This window comes from Pristis pectinata, chromosome 37 (assembly GCF_009764475.1).
Source record: "Pristis pectinata isolate sPriPec2 chromosome 37, sPriPec2.1.pri, whole genome shotgun sequence".
NCBI lineage: Eukaryota > Metazoa > Chordata > Chondrichthyes > Rhinopristiformes > Pristidae > Pristis > Pristis pectinata.
This window is the reverse complement of record NC_067440.1, coordinates 5788115-5810056: the sequence shown is the minus strand read 5'-3', so window position 1 is coordinate 5810056 and position 21942 is coordinate 5788115. Positions and strand designations below refer to the sequence as shown.

The following is a 21942-nucleotide window of genomic DNA, read 5'->3' as shown; positions in this document are numbered from 1 at the left end:
TCCACAGCTCCCTGGGATAGACAACACCAAGGACTGACAACCAGCCAAGAGAAGAAATTCTTCCTCATCACCATCTAATGGAGGCTCCTTGTTCTGAAACTATGCCCCCAATTTCTGGATGCCCCAACCAGGGGAAACTATCTTCTCAGCATTCAACCTCAGCAGCTTACATGTTTCAATAAGATCAACTTTTATTCTTCTATACTCCAATAAACTCTAGGCTTCCTTAGTGTTGTATTCCATACTTTGAAATAAAGGCCAGCTTTTCATTAGCTTTCCTACTTTTTTGTCGTACATCAGTCCCTCTATGCCAGAAATCAACCTGGTGAACCTTTTCTGTACTGTCTCTAAAGTACGTACATCTTTTCAACACAGAGACAAAAACTGTACACAGTACTCCAGGTGCAGTCTCACCCAGGGCCCTGCAAAGTTGCACCAAGGCTTCCTTAGTGTTGTATTCCATACTTTGAAATAAAGGCCAGCTTTTCATTAGCTTTCCTACTTGCTGCACGCGCTAACCTTGTGAATTCCATCCACTGGGATGCCTAGATCGCTTTGCACCGCAACATTTTCTTATCTCACTCCACTTAAATCATAATTCACTTTTTCATTCTTTCTTCCAAAATGGATATCCTCACATTTTCCACATTATATTCCATCTGTCAGCTTCTTGCCCACTCACTTAACCCATCCATTGTAGCTTTGCCATTTCCCAATTAGCTCCTCTCTCCCCCTTTATAGCTACAAATCTTCCCCCTTCATATTGAAGGCTTTTGCACAATTTACAGCATGCAGCCTAATTGTTCCCTGCTTCCCATGAGCCTGTCTAATTAGGGCATCCCAGTACTGCCACATATCTCTCTGCTTTGTGCATGAATCAAGCATCCCTTTGTGGTTTAAAGCTTCATTTTAAATAGCCCTTGTGACAGCAAAATTCACACATATCCATACCTGCCTGTACATCCATAAATGGAAAGCTTCTCCAAGTCTAACAAAGAAAACTCACTGTCATTTTAAAGGTCTTTATAGCGAACCCCATGCACATTTAGTAAGTGGAATCACACTGCTATCTGAGCACACACTAAGACACAGGCTGCACCTCAAGAGGATGTGACCGCTACGCTCTTGTATGGTCCATCCCTGACACCTCAACATCTGTAGCCATTACCACCTGGATGACACATGTGTATTTGTAAATGGCAGGGAAGGGGAGGGGTGGTGGGAAGAGAGGGGAGACACAGAATTTATGTATGACCAAATGAATGCATGCATCATGGAAAACAGAGCACCGAAACAGGACATTTGGCCAAAAAGGCTCGTGCCAGTTGCTTGTAAACGACACCAGCCTCATTCTCCTACCCGTCCCCCACAATTAAGTGCTAGCAGCATATCCTGCCATCTCCTTCTGCCTCATCTGGTTACCCCTCTTCCCCCTCAGTGTGTCCATTTCATTTGCCTCAGCCTCTCCTCATTCATATTCTCACCACACTCCACTGAAGACATTCCTCCTGAACTCCCTGAGGGATTGATCAGTGACTATGTTTATAGCCCCAAGCTCTACCACCTCCCCACAAGTGCACACACCACATCTGGGTGTAAAACCCACCCATAGGTTCAAAGACTGACACACTTCTCAATAAACATCACTGGATACTGTACCTGATGTTGTAGACTGGACCTGGAAAGGAACTTGGTTGGCTGAGGGGAAACTCCCAACAGTACTCGTCGCCCCACCACCGGCACCGAATGCATTGAAGGTCGGAAAACCAGGATGTGCAGTTTGCTGGACTGGATAAAAGAAATGGCTGTTGTAACCCCAGGAAACACTGCCACATTCATGAAGAACAATCTTAAACCTCTTTTCAGTTAACAGAGTTATAGAGACTAAACTGGTATCACAATTACTTATGACACATTCTTACTGTAGGGACCGTATCATGCTTGACAATGGCATTATTTAAATAAAATAAATCCCTACATTAAAACGATGTCTGGTAGGGAAATAGTTTGCCTTGATCTATCTAGCCTATTGAAAATCTTTGTAGCTTTAAAGACTAGATCACTGCTCATTCTCTGTATTTCCAATTTACACTGGTTGTTAAAGGATGATCCAGTTTCTCCATGAACCTGTTCTTCTCCAACCACATAAACTTCCAAAATACCAACTCCCAGCTTCTCAGATCATTCTCACACCGCCCCCCCCAACTACCTACCTTCCCCCCCTCACGATTCACCTATCACTCATGCTCCTCCCTCTCCCCCCCAACCCTTTTATTCTGGCTTCTGCCCTCTTCCTCTCCTGTCCTGAAGAAGGGTCTCGGCCCGAGACACTGACTGTTTGTTTCCCTCCGTGGATGCTGCCTGACCTGCTGAGTTCCTCCAGCACTTTTTTGTGTGTGTTGCTAAAGATATCTGTGCGCCACTAGAGGTGTCCTGATCATTCCTAAATGTAATTGTTCTAAGGCCCTACTCTTCAAAATACATTTCTTCATACTCCCTGCTTCCATATTTCGTTCAGCTAAGATGAACCCTAAAATGTACCTTCTTCAGCAATCTCGTTACAGAGCTGAGAGACAAATTTTGTGCAGCAATGTTATAGAGAAATACAACACGGAAACATGCCCTTCGGCCCACTCAGTCTGTGCTGACCACCTACTACCAAATTTACACTAACCCCATTTTTAATCTTCCCACATTCCCTTCAACTCCCTCCAGATTCTACCATTCAGCTACACGAGGGGCAATTTAAAGCAGCCAATTAACCCAGTGACCTGCACGTCTTTCGGGGTAAACCAGTGCACTCAGGGAGAATGTGCAAACTCCAAACAGACAGCACCCGAGGTCAGGATTGAACCCGGGTCTCTGGTGCATCTGTGCAGAGAGTAACAGACAGTTTCAGGACAACGGCCTTTCATCTGAAAGGTCGGATGACAGGTCATTGCCCTGAAATCTTATCTATGTGTTTTTCTCTACAGGTGTTGCCTGACCCGTTGGGTAATTCCAGCAATCGCTCTTTTGATCCAACTTTACGCTGTCATATAAAATCATGAGGGGCACAGAGAGGGTGGATGGGCACAGTCTTTTTCCCAGGGTAGGGTAGTCTAAAACCAGAGGGCGTAGGTTTAAGGTGAGAGGGGAGAGATTTAAAAGGGACCCAAACAGGCAGCTTTTTCACACAGAGGGTGGTGGGTATGTGGAACGAGCTGCCAGAGGAAGCGATAGAGGCGAGTACCATTACAACGTTTAAAAGACACTTAGACATGGATAGGAAAAGTTTAGAGGGAAATGGGCCAAACGCAGACAAATGGGACGAGCTCAGATAGACAACTTATTCCCCATGGACAAGTTGGGCTGAAGGGCCTGTTTCCATGCACTGTAACTCAAAACTATTTATCCCACGTATCGTTCTGGCAAATCTGTGATGTATCCCTTACAAGGAATATATCCTTTCTTGGGGTGAATCCCAAAATCGAAAACTGTACTCCAAGGGAAAAAAAAATCAAGCAGGATATTCACCTAGTTCCGTGAACCGCTGAGGTTGTTCAGCTCACTTGACTATCGGACGGACACTCGATCTGACCAAGATTTAGTTCTAAATTGACATCCACCTGAGACGCAGGGGCAGCAGAAGGAGACTGGGCTTAGATTGGCCCTATGCAGTCAATAACCTGCCAACACTCACTGTCCTCATTCTGCTCAACTGGTTCATGTCTGTGGAAACGTACAGGAGGAAATAAAAAGACTTCCTCGTGGTGAAGGGAGCTGCAGGAAGAGGGAAGCTACTTTAGCTCTCATCTATCACCTGGAACTTTTCTCTCACTCCACCACCGGCGCACAGTAGCAGCAGCCTATACCACCTACAGCAACTCACCAAGACTTTTTAGACAGCACCTTCCAAAATTACCCCTACAAGGGCAGCAAAGATATGGGGAACACCATGACCCTCCAAGCCACACACCATCCTGACTTGGAAATATATCACCGTTCCTTCACCGTCACTGAAATTCTGGAACTCCCTCCATAACAGCACTGTGGGTGTACCCACACCTTAAGGATAGCAGCGGTTCAAGAAGGCAGCTCACCACCACTTTCTCAAGGGCAGCTAGGGATGGGCAATTAAATGCTGGCTCAGCCTGCTAAGCCCACATTTCTTGAATGAATATTAAAATTTCAAGATCTTACCTCCAAAGCCGGGAAAGGCTCCAAAGGCCTGTGGAGCAGCATGCTGGGGAGCGGGGGTGGCAAAAGGGTCACCGCCAATGTCGGCCAGAAGATCCAGCTGTGACTTCTTTGCTTGTTGCTGCTGTGGCTGCTGCATCTGTGCCTGACTCACAGGCTGGATGGGGAGAAAATTAAATAAATATTAAATCTCAGTGCTTTACAGTCTACAAGCAATAGTCCCTCCCTGGTGCTCTGGAGTTAATAATCATTGTTCAATCAACATCGCTGATTTGATAGCTCATTACACTTCTGTTTCTACACAACTAAAATGCATAAACAGCCTGCCATGCTTATGACAATGACTCAAGTTCAAAAATAGTTTAAGAAAACTGCAGATGCTCAAAATCTAAGATAAAATTTAAAATTTAAAAAATTTAAATTGAAAAATAGAAAATGTTGGAAATGATCGGCAGGTGAAGCAGGATCTGCAGAGGAAGAAACAGGGTTAATGTTTCAGCTCAATATTAACACTGCTTTTCTCTCTCCATAGATGTTGACTGACCTGCTGACTATTTCCAGCATTTGGTTTTTAATTCTAAGACTCATTAATAGTGAAGTTCTTTGGAGCTCTATGCTGGTGAAAGGTATAATACTTAAATGCAACCTCATTCTTTCAACAAGAACAATAATTTTCATTCATTTATGCATTTGGCAAAACACCCCATCATGCTGTTAACACAGCCTGGTGCACAAACATAGATGTTCCACTCAAATTCACCCTTTCACTCTGGCCTGGGTTCAAACCAGTTAGCCGACAGAAATGGCCCTCAACAGAAGTTTGTTGAGAAGGTTAGGGCCTGAAGGCTTCTTCCTGTTCTACATACACATCATAATTTAGCTTAGAAAGCATAACGTAGTTCAACATTTTATGGTTATTATTGGAAAGAGGTAATTATCCAGCCTGATTATGTGGGCCTATTTGGCAGTTATTCATCTAAACTGTCAATGCCTCAGTCCTTTTAAAATATAGGCATTTCTTCTTGGACCTATTTTTGGTATAGTCACCATCCAGACTCCTTAATTGAGTCATGCAGACTGAGTTTTATTGACCTGATATCTACCCAGTGAAGCTCATATCCCATGTATGTAATTCATCTCCTTCCACTCTTGGACTTGGTACCCCAAGTTCACGCTTGGTTTGAGGCACTGAAAAGCAAGGAAGCTCTGGGCTTTGTTCCAAATTTGCGGGGCATTAACTGATCCCATGTTAAAAGGTTAGGAAAGGAGTGCAAGGAGAGAAATACCTCAGCGAGACATTGGTGTAAAGGACTAGAGACAAAAGGGACTGCAGATGCTGGAATCTGGAGCAACACACAACCTGCTGGAGGAACTCAGTGAGTTGAGCAGCATCTATTGTGGGGGAGGGAGAGGAAGTATTCATGTCAAAATGTCCCTGTGCGGGGTTTCGACGTGAAACATTTTCAATTCTTTTCCCCCCAACAGATGCTGCTCAACCCACTGAGTTCCTCTAGCGGACTGTTTGCTCCTGTGTAACAAATCTTGCAACGCAGGTACATGCACAGTTAATAGTCCATATCCAATACTGGGCTTTATAAACAAAGGGCACGTGTAACACTATTTCGGCCACTGCTGGTGCGCTCTGAACACAATGGGAGGATGTGAAAGGAAAAGTATACAGAGTTAGTAGAACAGCTACAGAGGTAACCGACTACAGCTTCATGTAAAGACTGGAGAAAGTGAGATTGGCTCCTTCGTCTGGCAGCAAGGAATGAGATAAGATTTGACAATGATATTTAAAATCATTACGTTCATAGGGTAACTACAGAGAAAAGACTTCCATTGGCCAAAGGGTCAATAACCAGTGAGTATTAATATGAATGGCATACAAAAATATTTGATGATAATTGGGTTGCATTGTCTGATAAGGTGGTGGATACTGAATCAATGGAAACCTTTGGATAAATACGTGGGAGAAAAAATTGCTGGATTCAAAATTGGCTTGGAGGGAGCAAGCTGAGGATAGTGGTTAAAGGTTGTTTCTCGGAATGGAGGCTAGTGACGAGTGGTGTACCGCAGGGGTCAGTGTCGGGACCCTTGTGATTCATTATTTATATAAATGATTTGGATGCGAATGTACAGGCTTGAGCAGTCAGTTTGTGGATGACATGAAATTAGGAGGTGTTGTTGATAATGAAGAAGGTCATGGTGGATTACAGGGGGATCTTGATCAATTAGGGAAGTGGGTTGAGGAGAGGCAAATGGATTTCAATACAGATAAGTGTGAGGTGATGCATTTTGGAAAGTCAAATCAGCGTAGGACTTATACTATGAATGTAGGGCACTAGGGAGTGTAATGGAACAGAGGGATCTAGGAGTACACATGCATAGTTCATTGAAAGCAGTGTCACAGGTAGACAGGGTAGTGAAAAAGGCATTTAGCATGTTGGCCTTCATCAGACAAGGCATTGAGTATAGGAGTTGGGACATTATGTTGCAGTTGTACAAGTCGTTGGTGAGGCCACACTTGGAGTACTGTGTACAGTTTTGATCACCCTGTTATTGGAAAGATGTGGTTAAAATGGAAAGAGTGCAGAGAATATTTACAAAGATGTTGCCAGGACTAGAAGGCTTGAGTTATAGGGAGAGGTTGGCCAAGCTAGGTCTTTATTCCTTGGAACATAAGAAAATGAGGGGCGACCTTATAGAAGTGTTTACAATTTTATACATAAGGTGGAAGGCAGCAGCCTTTTGCCCAAGGCAGGGGTGTCCAAAACTAGGGGGCATAGGTTTAGGGCGAGAGGGGAAAAATTTAGAAGGGATCTGAGGGGCGACTTGTTCCACACAGAGGGTGCTGAGTATATGGAATGCACTGCCAGAAGTGCTTCTTAAAATATACTGTTGTACCTGGTTGAGGCAGGTACAACAGTATCACTTAGGAGGCACTTAGATAGGTACATGGAGGAGTGGGGCTTAGAGGGATGTGGGCTGAATGCAGGAAATTGGGACTAGCTGGGTGGGCACTGTGGTCGGCATGGACTGGTTGGGCCAAAGGGCCTGTATACGTGCATATTGCTCTATGACTCTATTGTTATGGGGGAAAGAGAAGGGCAACTGAGACCAACTAACTGCTCGTTGAAGGAAGCAATACAAGATCAATGGCTTGAGCCTCCAGTACGATTTCGGGGCTCTCTCGAAGTTAAATGAATTTTGCTGCTTTAAGTTCTAATTACACATGTAGTCACTCTCTGTGAAATAAATACATACATCATTGAAAACAACTGCCCTCACCACCTCAGGAATATCCCAAAACACTTTGTAGTCAATTAAATAATTACATACAGAAACAGGCCCTTCAGCTCACCATGTCCATGCTGAACATCAAGTACCAGTACCTAGCTATACTAACACACACAAAATGCTGGAAGAACTCAGCAGGTCAGGCAGCAACTATGGAGGGAAATAAGATATCTTTATTAGTCACATGTACATTGAAACACACAGTGAAATGCATCTTTTGCGTAGAGTGCTCTGAGGACAGCCTACAAGTGTCGCCACCCTTCCATGCCCACAACTTCCTAACCCATACGTCTTTTGGAATGTGGGAGGAAACCGGAGCATCCAGAGGAAACCCACACAGACACGGGGAGAAAACTCCTTACAGACAGCAGCCGGAACTGAACCTGGGCCGCTGGCGCTGTAATAGCGTTATGCTAACCACTACACTATCGTGAAACAGTCGACATTTCGGGTCGAGACCCTTCATCAGCACTGTCTACTGTTTATTTCCCTCCACAGATGCTGCCTGACCTGCTGAGTTCCTCCAGCATTTTGTGCATGTTGCTCCAGATTCCAGCATCCGCAGAATCTCTCGTATCTACACTAATCCCATTTACTAGCACTTGGTCTTTAGCCTCTTAAATGTTGATTTTTAAATGCTATGAGAGTCTTTGCCTTCACCTTGGGCAGTGTTCCAAATTGCAACCACCTTCTGGGTGAGAAAAAATCTTCCTCAGGTCCCCTATAAACCTCTCTCTCCTCACCTTAAACCTGTGCCCTTGGTCTTAAGACACCCCTGCCACGGGGAGAAGTTTCATACCACGTACCCTTGTCTATGCCTCTCATAATTTTGTACAACTCTTATCAGATCCTTCCTCAGCCTCCTCCACTCCAGGCTCTGCAGTTTCTCCTCATAACTGAAACATTCCATTCCAGACAACGTTCTAGTGAATCTCCTCTGCACCCTTTTCAGTGCAATCATGTCCTTACACTGTAATTTAGGAAATGTGGAAGTTAATTTATGCACAGCAAGGTCCGATACGGAGTAAGGGATAAATACAGATTGGGACTACAGTGGAGATAGCTTCCCTGCTCTTTTTGCAAAATGGGAACTTTGTGACCATCCAACATGGCAGATGAGTCTGTGGCTGCAACATATCATTTGAATGGCAGCTACTTGGGGGCCGCAGTTCCCACGTCACTGAGAGTGCCGGTCTGGATTGTGACGCATCTGGGGAGACTGCAGGGTGGCTGATATGGGGCAGGGATCGCATTCTGTGGCAGTGGTGTTTGGCAGAGGACACTCTTCCGAGGCAGGAGCTCAGGCAAGCTCCTGGGTCAGAGGAGAGAGAGAATGTCAGGCCAGCAATTGTTCGCCACTTGGTGTTTGTTATAGGAAGCTCTCTGATGCACAGCAGCAAGATCCCTCACCTTAAAATTTTGCCATTTAGAGCAGCTTTCAATGGAAGATTACATGCTGATTAAGGTCTCCCTTTCCCCGCCTATCCAGGAACAATCAATTTCAGGAGCTTCCAACTCATATCCCCTTGTGTCTGTTTATTATTTGTGCTCTGAGTTTCCACTTAATTGTTCTCAATTCAACACGCAGTGAAATAGGAACAGACAGTGATAATGCTCTCATTTCAACAGATCCAGGCAATATTCAGGCTTGGATTGACAAGCAGCAAGTAACAGTTATGCCAAAAGTGCCTGGTCATGACCATCTCCCCACAACAGTGTGTCTCACCACCTATTCTTCAACAGCATCACCATCTCTGACTTCCCCAACACCAATACCCTGCAGTAGACAAAAGAGACTACAGATGCTGGAGTCTGGAACAAAAAACGTCAGCGGGTCAAACAGCATCTATGGAAGCAGAAGGTGCAAGCAGGTTTCAGGTTGAGACCCTGCATCAGGAAAGAGGAAAGGTTGCCAGTGTATAGCAGTACGAGGTGTGTAAGGGGATTGGGGTGGTGGAATAGGGGCTGGCAAGGCCATTGGTGGTACCAGATAAGGAAGGGATGATGGGCAGATGGAGCCAGGTAGGGGCTGGGAGTGAGTGTGGGAGGAGAACAAGTCACCACTGGCCGAAGCTCAACTGGAGCAACCACAAGAGCAGCACTTAAGAGACTAGATCAGAAGGTGGACATCCCGAGGTGAGTGACTCACCTCCCAACCAAAAGCATTTCCATCTGTCAAAGAATGATGCAAGATTTTCCACTTGCCTAGGCGAGTGCAACTTCAACAACAAGGTCGCCACTACCCAAGACAAAGCAGCATGCTTGGCTGGCGCCCCGTCCACCACACCAAGCATTCAGCCCCCCTGCTACTGCTATACTGTGCAGCAGCATGTGCTATCTACAACAGGCAATACGATTATTCACCTGGGCTATTCCAGCCGTGCCTCCCAAACCTGCAACCACCACCAGCTACAGGAACGTGGGACTCTACCTGCAGATCCCCCTTCAAGTCACAAATATCCAACTTGGAAATGTATTGTCTTTCCTTCAATGCCTTTGGATATAAATCCCAGAACTCCCTCCCCGACAGCACAGTGGGAGCACCTTCACCAGGGGGACTGCAGTGGTTCGAGGAGGAGGCTCACCCCCCCCCCCCTCCTTCTCCAGAAGGACTGCAGCGGTTCAAGAAGGTAGCTCACCCCATCTTTCTCCAGGGCTATTAAGGGATGGGCAACAAATGCTGGCCTTGCCAGAGAGCCCTACATCCAGGAAAATGCGTTAAAGAAACCTGCACTGGGTTTACACAGGAGAGAAAAGAAACTAAGAGAGGAAAGAAAGTCATAGTAATATTACAAAAAAAAGCACAGAAACAGGCCCTTCAGCCTACCACGTCCAGGACAACCTTCAAGTTCCCATCTATCAGTACTCGGTCCATAGGCTTTTATCCTTTGTTAATTGAAGTGCTCATCTAGATACTTACTGAATGTTGTGAGAGTCTCTGCCTCCACCACCCCCTCAGGCAATGAATTCCAGACTCCAACCCCCCTCTGGGTGAGAAAGTATTTCCTTGAATCTGCTCCAACCCTCTTCCTTCTCATCTTAAACCTCTTGCCTAGATGAGTGCAACTTCAACAAGGTTTTTGGACAACTCTATAGGGAAAGTTTTCTCACAACCCAGCCTACCTATGCTTCTCGTAATTTTCTATACCTCTTATCAGATGCCCCCTCAAGCCTCCTCCTAGCCTCTCCAGTCTCTCTTCATAACTGAAACATCCCATCCTGGTGAATCTCCTCTGTACCCTCTCCTTATAATGTGGTGATCAGAACTGCAAACGATATATGGGAAATAAGTTTAGGCGGTGAGTTGTGTTGATTTGAAATGCACCATCTATAAAGGATACTTGAAGTGCATTCAATATCACCTTCCAAAGAGAACCGAATAAATATTTGAGGGGGAAATATCTGGATGGGCTATGGAGGAAAGGCAGAGGGAGAATATAACTAACCAAAAGCACTTTTAAGGAGCTGGCATGGCATGACAGGTCAAAGGACAACCTCTGGTTCATAAGGTCATCCCTCTGCAGGCGTTGCTAGAGCAATGACCTATAACATCAGGGTTTTCTGTTTAGTTGCAAGCTTGGCTGCATTGGTATTACTCTGGCCTCAAAGCAGAAAGTCATGGGCTTGGAACCATAACCCAGGCCAAAATTCAGTGCATGCATAGGTGCCAGCATTTAGAAGATTTTAAACTGAAGCTCCATGAGTGGCCGTATATATAAAAAAAAGATCTTGCATCACCATGTGAAGGGCAGGACATTTGGTCCAATAAATATGGGCAATGCTAACACAGCACAGACCAGTGAATGGAACTAGGAGTACATGCAGGCAAGAGCAGAAAGTTAAGGAAAGAGATACTTTACTTAGTGTCTTTACAGATAAGGTTTACTGGAAGGATTACTGAGATGAGAGAGCTGCCCTTTGAAAAGAAACCAAACCTATACTCTCTGGAGTTTAGAAGAATGAGAGATGATTTCATTGTAATGTGTAAAATTCTCAGAGGGATAGACAGGGTAGATGTTGTTACATGACTGAAGAGTTTACCATTAAAAGTCACAGCTGCAGGATCAGTTGTTCAAGATGAATTGAAGAGAAATATTTGCGTTCAGGGGATTGTGAATTGTTAGAAACCTCTACCTTGAGGAGCATAGATACTTGGTCACCGAAATCAGTAACCTCTCGTTTACCCGGTATTCATGCATCCAGAATTCTCATGTAATTCGCAAAAATTGTTAAGAATATTAAGCAATTTCATAAAATGTCCAAACAGTGAATTTTATCCCAAGTGTTATACAAAATAAAAGTGAAAAGACATTTTTAGTGTTTTTCTATTTATACATAATAGCAGTGCAATTGCAGGCTGATTAGCAGCAACATCCTCTTTGAAGATTTGGTACTCCATGTGATGGTGAGTACAGCCATTTATTTGATTTATTTTTGCTGTATTTTACATTAATTCTGGTTAGCCTTAAAAGATAGAACACAGGTAAAACATTGTTATTTTGTAAGGTAAGGAAATGACGTATAGTTCGGCAATTTACTTAAAGGCTTACGCACAGTCATGTGGCAGAGATATTCAAAGTAACGTTGTAGGACCTTTGATTTAGCATCCCCTCCAACTCCTGACATTACAACACCGTACTTTTTCAACAATGCCAATTTGGATTATGGACTGATACACTTAGGAAGCCTGAACCTATTAACCACTGAGACACCACTTACAAACACAAATAACCAGGTGCCAGTTGCTGCCAGGAAGCAAGCACTCTGCTTGTCTACCTACCTGGTCCAGGGAAACCAAATGCTAGCCTGCATACTGAGCAAATGATTCAACCTCTGGTCCATGCTGAGTTAGTTTACCTGCACGTAGGGGGAATGTGATATGCAGTACTGGATTGAGCTGCGCTGCCTTTCATTGTTAAATATCCCATCAACAGATCATTAGATCACCTGTCCTGATATTTCTTTGTGTCATGGTACCAAATTTTGTTTGGTAATCGGTCCTTTGAATGCTCACCATGTTAAATCCCGACTGTTGCAGATCCAGCATTTGGTATCCCACCGTTCCATCACTGTGTCGGGCCACAGGGATCAGTGCTGGGCCCCCTGTTCTTTGTTGTATATATTAACGATTTGGATGAGAATGTAGGTGGCATGATTAATAGGGTTGCAGGTGACACCAAAATTGGTGGAGTAGTGGACAGTGAAGGTGGTCGTTTTGTCATTAAGTTTCTCTTGGTCACCATCCTTCATAAACATATTCTTTACCCCTTACCCCTACTCTGCAACTTTGATTTCTAATGTTTCCTTGTTCTATTTTTAAAAAATCATCAACCTGAAACATTAACTATGTTTCTCTCCACAGATGCTGCCTGACCTGCTGTATATTTCTAATATTTTCTGATTTTATTTCTGATTTCCAGCATCTGCAATTTCTTGCTTTTTGAGTTAAGTACTATTTGCTGCTGCTCTTGAATTAGGAAGTTACAATATTCCCCCACCATGCTGCCAGTACCTGACTGACGGTTCTGGTAACGTTCAGGGATGGAGTTGATTCTCCCACCAGACTCTTCAGTGGCTTGATATCAGGCGTACTGCTCCTGCTGCTCAGTGAGGTGGTAGCCGACGTGGCTGCAGACACCTTTACACGCTCTGGAGGAACATACCTGTAATTACAGACAAAACCAAATAACACCAGAACACAACACAAGAAAATAGGAGCAGGAGTTAGGCTGCCATGCCCTTCAAGCCTGCCTGCCATTCAATATGATCATGGCTCTTTTGTACCAGTTCCCCTTGACCTTTCAAATACTTTTCCATTACCACCCTAAATGCTTCTAATGATCTAATAAGTTTAACAAGAAAGATAGTTGCACACGACTCTCAAAATAGCATTATATTAGCAGCTTAGTGTGCATTAGTTTCATGCATTTAGTCACTTCAAACTACACTACAACAGTAGACATGAAAACAACACGTGCAAACAAGAGAGACACCAGACACTGCAGATGCTGGAATCAGGCGGCTAGCGTAACGCTATTACAGCGCCAGCGACCCAGGTTCAATTCCGGCCGCTATCTGTAAGGAGTTTGTACATTCTCCCCGTGTCTGCATGGGTTTTCTCCGGGTGCTCCGGTTTCCTCCCACATTCCAAAGACGTACAGGTTAGGAAGTTGTGGGCGTGCTATGTTGGCGCCGGAAGCGGGACGACACTTGTGGGCTGCCCCCAGAACACTCTACGCAGAAGATGCATTTCACTATATGTTTCAATGTATAAGTGACTAATAAAGATATCTAGGGCAGGCACGGTAGTAGGGCAGGCACGGTAGTGTAGCAGTTAGCATAACGCTATTACAGCACCAGTAACTTGGGTTCAATTCCCGCTGCTGTCTGTAAGGAGTTTGTACGTTCTCCCTGTGTCTGCATGGGTTTCCTCCGGGTGCTCCGGTTTCCTCCCACATTCCAAAGATGTACAAGGAAATTCTTTTGTTCAAGCGTAAAACCACCCTGGTCATGCTCAAAGGGTATGTTTAGGTAGAATGGTTTCAGGTTCAATTCCTGGTGTGTGCTGACCGAGGAGATCTCAGCTGGCTAAGCATTCAGGACAGGGAGAGGGAAGTGGAGGTAGGGGTGTGAAGGTGAGAAACAGTCACAATTTCTATTCCTAATCCTCACTCACTATCTAGTGACAGCCGCTGGAATGTACACTCTGGATATCTGTAATTGGATAAGTACAGGAATGTTTGTGCTTTCAGTCCTGCAGTCAAATAACTGACCACACTCACATAAAAAGTCATCTGGGGACAAGACCAGAAGGCTTTCCATCACCCTCGGAAACTGAGGAAAAGCCTGTCAGGGTACAAAAATATATGGCTGGGGTCCATTTGCAGGTTTTTCTACAGGCACTAACATCTCATCCAACCAGACACTAAATTAAACAGGAGCAATCTCAGCAATGAGGAGTGTCCCTGGCTAGTAACTGGAATTATTGGTATGACCTTCATGTAGTAACTGTATAATGTATAATTACCCACCATCTTTTCTTCTCATATTTATCCTGTAGGAATTCCTTGATTTTTTGCGGATCTCTGTAATCTGGGATGACTGATGATCTGGAGTCGAACAGGCCCAGCCAGATCTGCCTACATACCTGCACAGGAACAAAACAGTGGAATTCAGTTTTCTTTATGCAGGCAGATACAACACACAAGATCTCACATCATGTTAACTAGGATCCCTGCTCTTGATCAGTGGACTGCAAGATGTCAGAGGATTGGTACTTCCTTCTTTCGGTAGGAGTGGGGGGGGTGCAGGGCAGTAGGGGTGCGGAGAGAACAGCCTGTGTCGGTGCATCTCCCTGCCATGGTCCCTCTGATAATACAGGTTGACTGCAAGACCCCTGAAGACACAGACCACCTCCAGTATCCCATGAGTCACCTCTCGGCCAATTGATGAAATTCACCATTGCCTTCAATGCGCCAGCACAGTCAAGTTCAAGTTCAAGTTCAACTTTACTGTCATTCACCCATATGCTGTAAAACACATGGAGGAACAAAATGTCGTTTCCCCCAGACTCACACAACAGAGGACATACATAGAACAGAGGACATACAATAAATGCAGACAGAAAAATTGTGCAAGTACAAATAGTGCAAAAAACAGTATATACAAAGTACAAAATTAGTGCAGGGTTACTGCAAAACCGAGTTGGACGAAGAAAATACAGAACTCAAGTGTGTTGCACTAAATGTATTAACATGTTCAGCAGCAGCCAAAGTTCTTACACACCGTTGTGCAAACCAGGGCTTTTGACGCGGCATTTGCCTGAAACTGCTTCCAGGGCATTCAGGAGCCTGACAGCCTGGGGGAAAAAACTGTTGTACAGTCTAGTAGTTCTGGCCCGGATGCTCCAGTACAGCTTGCCAGACGGCGGTGGGACAAATAGGTTGTGCGAGGGATGAGAAGGGTCATCTATGATTCTGCAGACCTTGCATGTGCATCGTGTGTTGTAGATATCCAGGATGGAGGGAAGAGGTTCTCCCATGATCTTTCCAGCTGTACTCACAATTCTCTGCAAAGTCTTACGGCCAGAGGTGTTACAGTTACCGTACCAGGCAGAGATGCAGCTGGTCAGGACACTCTCAATGGTACCTCTGTAGAATGCGGTGAGGGTGGGGGAGGGCAGGTTTGCTCTCATCAGCCGCCGTAAAAAGTGAGGACGCTGCTGTGCCTTCTTGGCGAGGGAGGAGGTGTTGGTTGACCAGGACAGGCCGTCTGCTATATGTATTCCCAAGAACTTATGACAGCTTTGGTTGATGTGAAGATCAACACCTCAGCCTTGGCACAAAGCTCATGATCTACCAGGCAACAGTGATCCCCACCCTCCTGCACAATGCCGAGTCCTGGACTACCTACTACAGACACATCAAGGCACTGGGAAGATACCTCCAATCCTATCCTTGCAAAATCCTCCAAACTCACTGGAAGGATAAGCAAAACAACATCAATATCCTCTCCCAAGTCCAGCACCCTCAGCCTTAAGGCTCGAGCTACTATCAGTTAGAAAGATTGGGAAGACCGCATCATTTGCATGCCCAACGACTCCCAAAACTATTCCGATCTCTGTCACAGGGAGAGATTACCAGGTAAACTGAGGAAAAAAATTCAAGAATCTTCTCAAAGCCTCCTTGAAGAAATGCAACATTCTCACCACTCTTGGGAATCTCTGGCCCATGGACCGCTGAAAGTGGAGGAGCAGCATTTGGATTGATATGAGAAACAGAATCGAGTGCACAGGGAAGCTATATCAGCAGTGGAAAGAGCTCGCTGCTTCACCAACTACCCATCTCCCCATACTCTCCATGGAAGGTCTGATTCCCACATAGGCCTCATCAGGCACCTGAGTACCCACAAAATCAGAGTGGAAGCAAGTCATCCTCAATTGCCTCTGTGCCCCTCGGCATACTTTGGACAGAGACTAGGTCAGGCTCTGATGCAGTGCTCTCTTTAGAAGTATGTCAATATCCTGTCTGAAGCAGACAGAGTTAACAGAAGACTGAAGGTGACTGGTACCTAAGACAGCATACTTCAAATTATTGCAAATAACAATTCCATTTATGTAGTGGCTTTCACTACCTCAGAACCTTTTGAAGACAAATGAGCATACAGATGTTGAATTTACTCGTGTAATGGAGGAGACACGACAACCAGAGCAAGATCCAACAAACAACTACATGACAATGCCCAGATTATCTGTTTCAATGCTATTGATTAGGAGACAAATATTGCCTCCGGGATGCAAGAGAGCCTGCAATGCAGCAAAAGTACAGGCATACAGCAGGATTCTAATGGCTCACACTGATGTTGTTTTGGAAGAGACTCATCAACAGGAGATCATACTCAAGAGGGTGGAATGGGGGAGAGGGGAAGTGAAGGATAATTCAAGACTAGAGAGGAAGGTATTGGCTGGAGAAGAATCATTTGGTGAAGTAAGAGGCTGCTGTCCCCCAAGGACAACCATCTCCATGTAGGGTGTGGGAAAAGCCAATGATGATGGACAAGAACTTGGGTAGGGGAACTGTAGACTGGGTGCCAACTCTTGCTTTACTTCCTCTGCATAACTGACAAGAGAGGGGACTCTTGCACTGACACATACCACCCAGAAGTCTTAGTTCCTCAGGATTCAATCAACTCTTCCCTTCCCCCAACCCCAACAAAACTAACAGTACCTCACCATTAACCCTCAGACCTCCACACTCCTCCAATTATTTGTGAAGCCATGACAACAATTGGCAGCCTCGCCTTCAACTGCCTAAGACCATAGTTCTGGTATTCCCACCTAATCCTGAATCATAGAATCACGGAGATGTGCAGCATGGAAACAGGCCCTTCAGCCCACCAAGTTTGCATTGACCATCAAATATTCCTTTACACTAAACCAACATTAATCCCATTTTTTAATTCTTCCGACATTCTCATCAACTCCCCCCCATCCCCCCAGACTCTACCACTCACTTGCACAAAGGGGACAATTTACAGCAGCGAATTACCCTATCAATCTGCATGACATTGGGATGTGGGAGGAAACTGGCAAGCCCAGAGGAAACCCAGAGAGAACGTGCAAAGACCCCCTCCCACCCCGGACATTCTCTCTTCTCCCTCTTCCCATTGGGCAGAAGATACAAAAGCCTGAAAGCACGTACCACCAGGCTCAAGGACAGCTTCTATCCCGCTGTTAATAGACTATTGAACAGTCCCCTAGTATGACGAGACCAGAATCAGATTCAAGTTTATTATCACTGACATATGCCGTGAAATTTGTTTTGTGGCAGCAGTACAGTGCAAGACATAAAAACTACTATAAGTTACAAAAATAAATAAACAGTGCAAAAGAGGAATAACAAAGCAGTGTTCATGGATTCATGGACTGTTCAGAAATCTGATGGTGGAGGGGAAGAAGCTGTTCCTGAAACACTGAGCGTGGGTCTTCAGGCTCCTGTACCTCCTCCCTGATGGTAGTAACGTAAAGAGATAAACTCTTGACCTCACAATCTACCTTGTTATGGCCTTGCACCTTATTGTCTGCCTTTCTCTGTAACTGTACCACTTTATTCTGCATTCTGTTATTGCTTTCCCTGGTACTACCTCAAAGAACTGTTGTAATGAAATGATCTGTATGGATGGCATGCAAAACAAAGTTTTTCACTGTACCTCAGTTCGTGTGACAATAATAAACCAATTTACCAAGACAGCACCCAAGGTCTGAATCGAACCCAAGTCTCTGGTGCTGCGAGGCTGTAACTCCACTAGATGCACCACTGCACCACCCTTGTTGCATGTTTCTCCTACGTTAAGATGCTCCTCAAAACCTCCTTCTGTAACCAAGTTTTCTTTCTACCTGTTATAATATCTTAAGCCTAGGTATCAATTTTATACAATTTACATCCAGTGAAGCATCTTGGAACATTTTACTGCATGAAAAGCGTTTTATAAACTCAAAATAAAAAATAGCATTAATGTAATGTTAGTGTAAGTGGGGTGCTTGATGGCCAGTATGGACTCTCTGGGCCACGGGGACTTTTCTGTGTTGTTTCTCCCCACTGACTCTTAAGAGAATACAAAAGGACTGACAGTCACCAGATTCGAGGAGGCCCCAGTTATGGCCTCAAAGAGCTTCTGCACAGAACATGTTCGCTTTTGGAAGCAATGTGAAAGAACTGTAGGGCTGCTAACTATTGCACTGTGGCCCAGGTGAGGTTTCTGCATCAGTGCTGTCAGCCAAACCTAGTGCAAATCAGTGAATTATCTTCACTAACAACTGAAGGTTTTAGGGCAGGTGAGCAACGAGATTGGGCAAGGATCACAGAGAGTACACAAAGAGTCTTTTTCCTAGGGAAAGGGAATCAAAAATTAGAGGGCAAAGGTTTAAGCTGAGAGGGGAAAGATTTGAAAGGGACCCGAGAGGCAACTTCTTCAAGCAGAGAACGGTATGTATAGTGAACAGGCTGCCAGAGGCAGTGGTTGAGGCAGGAACAATAACAATAGAAGAAATATTGTTACTTAGAAGATGCTTGGACAGGTACATGGATAGGAAAGGTTTAGAGGGCTATGGGCCAAATGTGGGCAAATGGGACTAGCCTAGATGGTTATCTTGGTTAGCATGGACAAGTTGGGCCAAAGGGCCCGTTTCCGTGTTGCATTACTCTATGACTCTGACAGAGAAAAGGAAATTGCTCAGCTTCTGAGGCTAAGTTTGAGATCCTGAGAATCAACCAGCTAAGTGTGCAAGGTGAAGCATTAGATTTCAGAATGACTTCAATGATTTGAGGCAATGCTCAAGGAAATCAGTCAGCAAAATGCTCATTCATATTCTTTGTTTACCTGCAAGTTTGCACAGGGGTATTCGTTTACATCCTCAAGAGTCAATACTCAATGGGCAACTATATTCACCGCCAATAATGGAGAGTTTTAGTAGGAATCAGTTCTGGTTCAGTGAGTACTTGAAGTGATATTGGAGTGTGTGCATAGCTGGGATGTTTTTAAAATGTTTGATGATTAACTCCTCGGTATCAGGTTGTGCGAGTTTCAGCTCCTGCCAGCCTGCCAAGCGTGAAAGTTAAAAGCCCTGAAATCCTGCCACTGGCAGGCAATAATTGCAGTTAAGTGAGCATAGTGGTTAAACATTTGAGGAGGTCACAATCCAGGAGGTCCTTCAATACTCCAGCTTCCAGACTGGACCACCGTGTGGCGCACTCTCTCTCATCTCCACCAACCACGCTCAACGGAGATCCAGAATTTAATATGAGCCACTGCAGGAACAGGATTAGAACAGTAGGATGGTGGACAAGTGAACAGACGGCAAAAGCACCGTGCTTCAGGGAATGGAACATAGAGTACAGGACAGTACAGCACAGGAACAGACGCCTCAGCCCAAGATGTCTGTGCTGACCACGATGCAAAATTAAACCTATCCCAACTGCCTGCACATGGTCCATAGCCCTCCATTCCCTGCCTGTTCATGAGCCTGTCTAAACGCCATTATCGTATCCGCTTCCACCACCTCCCCTGACAGCCCGTCCCAGGCACCTGCCACTCTCTGTGTAAAAAACTTACCTCATAAATCTCCTTTAACCTTTCCCCCTCTCAACTTAAATCTATGCCCTCTGGTATTTGGCATTTCCACCTTGAGAAAAAGACTATCTACCCTATCTATGCCTCTCATGATCTTATAAACTTCTATCAGGTCTCTCCTCAGCCTACGACACTCCAGAGAAAACAATCCAAGTTTGTCCAACCACTCCTTGTAGCTAACTCTCTCCAATCCAGGCAACAACCTGGCAAATCTCTTCTGCACCCTCTCCAAAGCCTCCACCTCCTTCCTGTAATGGGGCAGCCAGATCTTCACACAATACTCCAAATGTGGCCTTGAGGAGGTATAGGATTAATAAACTATAACTGTATTCATATCTTCAGACAGATGAGAATTATGGCTGCTCAAAATATGATTTAAAAAGTGTCCTTCAGGCCAGAACAGCCACACCACTGCTTTCCTGGGCTGGGTGCTGTGTGGTAATTGCTGTGTCTGGAAGTTAATTGGATTCCCCATTATGTTTGACTATGGAGAGGATGGTCAATCTTAACGGGAAATGGGAAGGCTGTCTCAAACAATGAAGGTGATACCTGCCTTTGTCTCATCCAATTGCAAAACAATTAGCTGAACCTGGGGTGTGAGGCTGCTCTTTGTCCATCTGCAGTAGCCCTTTGTCCGTTTCCTGCTCAACCAACAACTCCGGCGCCTGACTCATTAAAGTGTGCGTGACAATGTTTGTATAAATTACTGTCTGCCCTCTCTGTACCTCGGAGAACTCCGTTGCAGGCTCCACGATAAATAAGGAGATTTCTCCATTGCAGTATATTGCTAAATAAATGCGTCTGAAGTAAACTGTGGCACTGTGTGATCTTCCAACAGACAGAAGGGAACTTCAAATCGGGTTAACAGCCTCACCAAGGTTTTATACAGCTGCAACATGACTTCCCTAATTTTATATTTAATGCCCGACCAATGAAGGCCAGCATGCCATGAGCCTTCCTCACCACCTATGCCACTTTCAGCGAGCTATGGACCTGCACTCCAACATTTTTTCTGTATATCAATGCTCCTAATGGTCCTGCTGTTTAGTGGATACTTTCCTCTTACATTTGACCTCCAAAAGTGCACTTGTCTGGGTTGAACTCCATCTGCCATTTCTCTGTCAATATTTCCAACGAATCTATATTCTGCTATCCTTTCACAACCTTCTTCCCTATCCGCCAATTTTTGTGTCATCTGCAAACCTACTAATTAGCCCACTATATTTTCATCCAAATTATTTATAAACATCACAAACAAGAAGTCTCAGCACTGATCCCTGCAGAACACCACTGGTCACAGACCTCCCTTCAGAATAACACCCCTCAACCACTACCCTCTGTCTTCCAAGCCAAACCAATCTACCGAGTCACCATGTGCCTTAATCTTCTGGATCAGCCTACCATGAGGGAATTCAGTCATTCAGACCTCGTCTGTTCCTATCATGACTGATCTCTACCCTACCTTCTGCTCTATGATTCTTTTCCTTTCACTTGCACTGTCTTAACGTTTTCAAATTACCCCACAGCCCAAATTGTGCCCTACCTAAAAGCAGGCAACTTGAAGCTCAACCATTTTACTCGCAGGCTGGGCTACCTTATAAACACTTAAGAGTTATATTTTTGTAAGTAGTGCCAGGATCTATAACTTGGGAGTAGTGTGCCTGGATGCACTGCCAGATGACTGGAGAGATGTTAGAGGGGCGAGCCATGAAACAAATCCTTGCTGCCTTAAGGATGTAGAACAATGGGAATTACAAGATCCACAGAACATAAACTAATGCTTTTTAGTCATAGCAACAGGACAAGGCTGTTTTGACCCAAGCTGTTCCACTATGC

The 21942-nt window shown here is 44.8% G+C and overlaps 1 protein-coding gene across 3 annotated transcripts in view; it reads right to left on the bottom strand.

Moving 5' to 3' along the window:
* Positions 1 to 21942, bottom strand: part of LOC127586593 (arf-GAP domain and FG repeat-containing protein 1-like) — a 105964-nt gene that overhangs the window by 26875 nt on the left and 57147 nt on the right. For all 3 annotated transcript variants that reach the window (XM_052044685.1, XM_052044684.1, XM_052044686.1), the window contains exons 3-6: positions 14511 to 14626; positions 12992 to 13142; positions 4183 to 4336; positions 1660 to 1788 (exon numbers count right to left, since the gene is read on the bottom strand). In XM_052044685.1, the coding sequence (XP_051900645.1) occupies positions 1660 to 1788; positions 4183 to 4336; positions 12992 to 13142; positions 14511 to 14626 (550 nt within the window). The remainder of the gene's footprint in view (positions 1 to 1659; positions 1789 to 4182; positions 4337 to 12991; positions 13143 to 14510; positions 14627 to 21942) is intronic.